The sequence below is a fragment of the Mesoplodon densirostris genome, chromosome 4 (genome assembly GCF_025265405.1).
Source record: "Mesoplodon densirostris isolate mMesDen1 chromosome 4, mMesDen1 primary haplotype, whole genome shotgun sequence".
Classification (NCBI taxonomy): domain Eukaryota; kingdom Metazoa; phylum Chordata; class Mammalia; order Artiodactyla; family Ziphiidae; genus Mesoplodon; species Mesoplodon densirostris.
The window spans coordinates 31191976-31197975 of record NC_082664.1 but is presented as its reverse complement, the minus strand read 5'-3'; the positions used below and the strand labels follow the sequence as shown (position 1 = coordinate 31197975).

Sequence of the window (6000 nt, the reverse complement as noted above, 5' to 3'; positions counted from 1 at the left end):
GGAAGATGGAAAGGTCGGGGGAGGAGAAATGGGGAGGGGGTCTGCCGTGGGGAGCCACCAGCTCCGTGGGGTACAACGTGCCATCCTCTCCCGTCAAGGAAATCCTCCCCCATACAGGCTTTCTTCTAAACAGGATATTACTTCAATCTCTTTGATTTCCCTTCTCTCTCTCTCTCTGTCTCAAAAAAAAAAAAAAAAAAAAAAGGCCTGCTTCTCATAATAGCTAGAAGATATAAAAAATCATTTTTTAACGTTATTGGTTCTTTGTTTCCAAACCCAATGTTCCTCCTCTCTTCGTTTTGCCAATAAATAGTAAAACTGAGGAAATCAACTCTGCTCACGTCAAAAAGATCCCCTCCCCCCCCCAAATGAGATAATCCGCCTAACTTCCCATGTCTATGGAAAATAAATAGTACATCACGACGCCATCTCTCTGAAGGACTGTTATTCTTTCTTTTGTTCTGTTTCGTTTCAGTAGTCTGTGCTTCTGCTGTATGTACCCTAAATAAAGGGAAAGAGGGGGGAGGGACAAGTGGAAAGTGAGAGGAAAAAGCAAGGATGGAGGGAAAACCTAAATTGTCTTTCATTAAAAAAATATATATATCAGAACCAGAGCAATGACCAGAGTCACAGGGTGATGGCTAATTGCCCAGAAAGTCCATTCCGTGCGTTTAGCAACTGCCCTTTTTATCTGCTGTGGGCGAAGCCCGGCCACTGCGGCGTCCTCGGCAGGAGCGAGGCTCTTCCAAATCGTCTTCATCAAAGCCGTGGAAAGTTGAGGTGTCACTTTCTGACGTGGAACCGAATAAGTCCTCCGTGGTGCGTGCTGCGGCCGCTGCCTCCTTCTCCTTCCTGCCTTCTCCTCCCAAATGAGCTGACATGTATGATGAATATATCAGCACATGGGTTAAGCAACAGACAGCATTATTAATATTCTTATTACAGTGTTATTCTTAAGAGCAAAATCATAAACCATTTCACACCAAAAGGGATTAACTGGGTGCGTCACCTGGTGACAGGGGTTTGGGGTAACGGGACAAAGCCAACGTTTCCAGGGAAAAGGATTCTCCCCTCCCTGAAAAGGCATCATCTCTACCATAATATATTTGTCCACAGCTCTGACAGCACAAGATTCAACCACGATCTTTCTTTCTTCTCTTCCGAAGGCACACATTCGCATGCACGCTCGCTCAACCCACCCCAGACAATGCGTTTCCTTGGCGGTTTTTAAGCCTGGTTGGTATTTCTTTGGTGTTTTCAGTTGGCGTGTCTTTGCACAATGTTTGTCCTTCACTTTGACAGTCAGCTTTACAAAGGTATTACTGTCAGATAACCCAGTCAAGGTGGTTAAGCCTCCATCCGTTTTATTTTTATTTTTACCCGTTTCTAATCCCATTCTTTCCATACCCTTTCAATTCTGCCCTTACATCATGTAGTTCATTTGCACTGAAAGCAAAAAGAAGTTGGAAAGTCTGATAAGTGGTAGGTAATAAAAGAGTCTCCCGTTTTCTTTAACCACTGGAGGACATTTCTGTGATCTGCACCCACACACGTGCGCATACACATACACACGTGTGTGCACACAGGCACGCATGCACACACACCAGGCCCTAAACACACCCAGGTCTGAGTTACTCCACAAAGTCCAGGGTTGTCAAATCTAACTCAGAGCACTGAGAAAGTGGGAAATAGGAGTGGAAAAGCCGAAAAAAGACTGTATCCTGAAGTCTATAAAACTGCGGTAGAAGAAAAAAAAAAAAAAAACTGCGGTAGAAACTTTTTCACGTTCCAAATGGGCCCCAGGACTGCCCCCGATGAAGTCATAAGGCACCACTTAGGGTGCCAATTTCCGGAATCTCACTTTTTCTCACAGGAAAAGTAGGTAGTGGGGTAGATGGGAAGGAAAAGACAGCTCTTCCGAGCTCCACACTCTTTCTTGAAAGGACTCCAGGGAGGCCCTAGGGAAGAAGTATTGGCCCACCTGCCTTAACGAGCATATCCCATGGGTTAATGCCACCTGCTTATTCCCAAGGTGTTGACTATTTCAGGAACATTAGAGTCAGACCTTGACTAAATTATCCACCAAAATTAATCCCTGGCGAATGCAATGAGAATACCTAGGCTGGTATAAAATGGCCCCCTGAGTCACATAGCAGACAGATGCTTGGGAGAATAAGCTGAGTAAAGGCTGTGAAGAGAGAAGCTTTGTACAGAAAAAACCAACTGCCCACTTCTGGTCCCCCATGGATCAGATTCAAGTACCCGTCTTTTGTAGGAAAGGGAGAGGAGAAATTGCAGAAGTTTTCACTGAGAATTCTGAAGCTGCCCTCTCTAACTCATCCCAAACCCATAGCAGTCCATAAAATTCTGCCTAGAATATCAGGCCACCAAGTAACTTTGTTTCTGGTGGTAGAGATTTTGTCTGATCGCTTGCTTTTTAAAAATGCTGAAGTGAATTTCATTTGTTTCATTTTCTTTTTGAGTATCTAAATCCCTCCACTATCACATGGGCCCTCTCTTCTAAGCTGGCACCAGTAGCATAAAGAGTTCAACGTTAGGTATCACGTTTGGCAAATGAAGGAATTGACAGAATTGCACAGATGGGCCACCCTGTCAGGGTCCTTAAGGGTTAAATGCGGAGGGTTGTATGCAGTAAAAACCACAGTGCTTTTCCAATTACTGATTTGCTGTTCAAGTCAGTCTTAAAGCTTAAACAACCCAAAACCAAATACAAAAGGACTAAAGCTAATGTCTGCGGACGGAGCGAGGGAAGAACTGAGCTGCTATAGTAAAGCCGGGTGTGGTCATCCCAGGCCTTCTCTCAGGACTAGGTGTAGAACAGATGCTGGGTAGAGAGGTGGGAAGGAGCCATGACTCCTGGCTGGTGGAACCAACCACCCAACCAAACTGTATTTCACCTACTAGTCAGCAGTTGATGAGACTAAAGATGAGTCTGAAACCTTCTCTCCTCACTGCCTTGCACTTTGGCCTCGTTATAACATAAAACAATATGAAAAGCCAACCACGATCCAGCGCAAAATAATGGAATTGAAAAGCAAAACAACAGCTTGCACAAAACCTGAAGACCTGTGCTCATTCTAAGAATGGAAGAACAAGACCAATTTTAGTCTCTGAATAGATTGAAGATGAAAATTCAAAACATCCCAAGTCAACTGCAGAGGAGTCCTAAGAACACCTGCCCTTTGCCTCCTTGATCGACCGGGCTCTCTTTTGCTTTCCACATGAGAAAATGGGATAAGTGGCCAGTGGGGTGGCATCTATGCAGCTACGCAGGAGCGCAGGGGTCTGTGCCCCCCACAGCTCCAGATGTGGCTGCTCTCCCAGTATTCACGTCTCCACATTCTTCCGGTTTGCCCCGGGCACTTCCGCAGAACCAACGCACCTCTTTGTTACGGGCACATCACCCGATACAAGGAAGCATGTTGCCTGTGTCTCCGGGTGTTTCCACACTGTCTCACTGTCGTCCACAACAACACACACAAAGAAATATACATCTCACGGAAAGGCCGGACAGACAGAAGCCCAAACCTTCTTCTTTCCCTTTTCCCCAGATCCCAGGGCATAACTTCTAGTTCTTAAGCCTCAAGAAGAAACAAATCAAAATAACCTGAAAACCGGTCTCCACTCGAAGTATCATCACCATCTCTTCTGCACCCACCCTTCAGCCCCTGACCCCCACAAGATGGCAGAGAAGTGCGAGTGGAAGAGTTCCTGGTCTACGGGCATATGATCCGAGAAGGGGCCACACTCACCAGAGCGTCCACAGTCTGCACAGGACACCAGCTCTTCCGGCCTCCCACTCTTCTTGTTCATGTTAGAACCCCCCAAGCAGAAGTCACAGTAGTTATTGGGAATGACTGTCCCATCCGGTCCTTTCTGGGCTGTGGAAAACATTTTTTTTTAAATCCAATGTTAGGCTCTGGTGAGTGTCCACCGGCCCCTCTTCTCCCATGGTATGGCAGGATCTGCTCCAGAAAGAATATGAAGTTCAGAATCTGAGGTTTTGTTACAACCAAGTTGTTCACTTGGGCAAAGTTTTCTTTATGATTCTCCTCGGTTCAACCGTACCAATGTCTTGCAAGCCATCCAGAGCTGAGTTTGGTTGTAATATTTGTCAGCTCTGTGTTTTTATAGAAACTACTCTGCTCTTCTGATTGTATCCCTGGATCAGCGAAGCATCCAGAAGGCCTTACTAACCAAGCGAACTGCTCTCATCCCTGAACAAGGAGCCCTTGGGACCCAAACATCAGATGGTAACCATCAACGGTGCTGTGACTAGAGGAAGAGAGAAAGGCCACTACCTAGGCCTTGCCCTTGGGAAAGATGCTCTCGTTTAGGAGATATTCCTTCTGTCTCTGAAAAGGAAAACCAAGAAGCACTGATGGGGGATCATTTGCAGGAAGGACCCGGAAGATGCTCTGGGGGACTCTGATGCACATGCGGGCAGGTACACAGGTGTCCATTCTTGTTCAGCCCCATCCCCCTGAAGTCCAGACTTGTTGGTCATGGAAAGCACCCAGGACTAGTTAATCAGCAGACCCCAAGTGCCTAGAATCAGAACTGAACCCTTAGCTCAGCCTCATACCGGAGATGGGTTGAACGGTGAGTTAGTGAGCATATCGGAGGCTTAAGACTTTCATAAGCCACCCTTATGGAAAGGCCCTACACAAAGACAAAGGAATATCTTGGGACATGATTTTAAAAACAAAGCCTTGGGGCTTCCCTGGTGGCGCAGTGGTTGAGAGTCCGCCTGCCGATGCAGGGGACACAGGTTCGTGCCCTGGTCTGGGAAGATCCCACATGCCGCGGAGCGGCTGGGCCCGTGAGCCATGGCCGCTGGGCCTGCGTGTCCGGAGCCTGTGCTCCACAATGGGAGAGGCCACAACAGTGAGAGCCCCGCGTACCGCAAAAAAAAAAAAAAAAAAAAAAAAGCCTTGTGAAAACAGCACATGTCCTCAAGCACTGAAATCTCAGTGTCTAGGGGCTGGTTAAAAAGCCTTGGACAGGTTCTTTGCATGAGAAGAAATGCCTCCATTTTACTTGGTTTTTGATCCCTATTGTGGACATTTCTTTGTCATGTTAACGCTCCCTGTTTGTGACTAAGAAAAAAAGTCTCTCTGTTTATGGGATCAGCCTAAACCACCGGGGTATCTTCCTTCCCCCATCCCCAATGTCTGCCCCTATCTTTCATTATTCACTGCCTAACATTAATCAGGGTACAAATCTGTAAAAGGAAGCAGATATGTGAGCAGAAATACCATCCAGACAGTAAGTGATAAACGGATTCACGGACTTTAATATGATTCCCCCTGGCCTCCGCTTCCTCCATGCTTCTGCTTTGCCTCTAGGAATAGAAAAACTTACCTGGGGAAGGCGGAAGACAAAAGCTCACAGAATTGCATTATAGAGGGTTAATCCATTTATCACTTGCTATTTGGATTGTTAACTCAGTTTCTAAGTCATTGATTTTCATCTTCAGGGAGGCAGATAATTCTCTGCAAGAAAAATGTGGGCTGTTTGTGGCAGACAGAGGAGGGGCCACACCCAGTGGCCTGCGGAGTGTGGGTTTTTCTTCATCAGTCACTGCATCTCAAAGACAGATGTGTGCCATACAGAATGGTTTTGCAAATAATCTCCAAAAAGCAGGACGTCCGCAAAAATTTTATTCTGCCTATAAAATTTTCATTGCCCAAATCCAGAAAGAAGTCCCTTTCTTCTTTCTTTCTCAGTTGCCATCTTAACCATTTTTAGAACTCTCTCAGGACTTCCCCGGTGGTCCAGTGGTTGGGACTTTGCCTTCCAATGCAGGGAGTGCAAGTTCAATCCCTGGTCCAGGAGCTAAGATCCCACATGCCTCGCAGTCAAAAAACCAAAGCATAAAACAGAAGTAAAGGGGCTTCCCTGGTGGCGCAGTGGTTGAGTCCGCCTGCCGATGCAGGGGACGCGGGTTCGTGCCCCGGTCCGGGAAGATCCCACATG

General features: G+C 46.6%; 1 protein-coding gene across 1 annotated transcript in view; it reads right to left on the bottom strand.

Annotated features, from left to right (window-relative positions):
• Positions 1–671: 671 nt before the first annotated feature.
• The window catches only part of DPF3 (double PHD fingers 3), a 212403-nt gene continuing 207074 nt past the window's right edge, over positions 672–6000 (bottom strand). Inside the window, 2 exon segments of the mRNA XM_060098008.1 lie at positions 672–874; positions 3774–3902. Coding sequence (XP_059953991.1) covers positions 672–874; positions 3774–3902 — 332 coding nt within the window.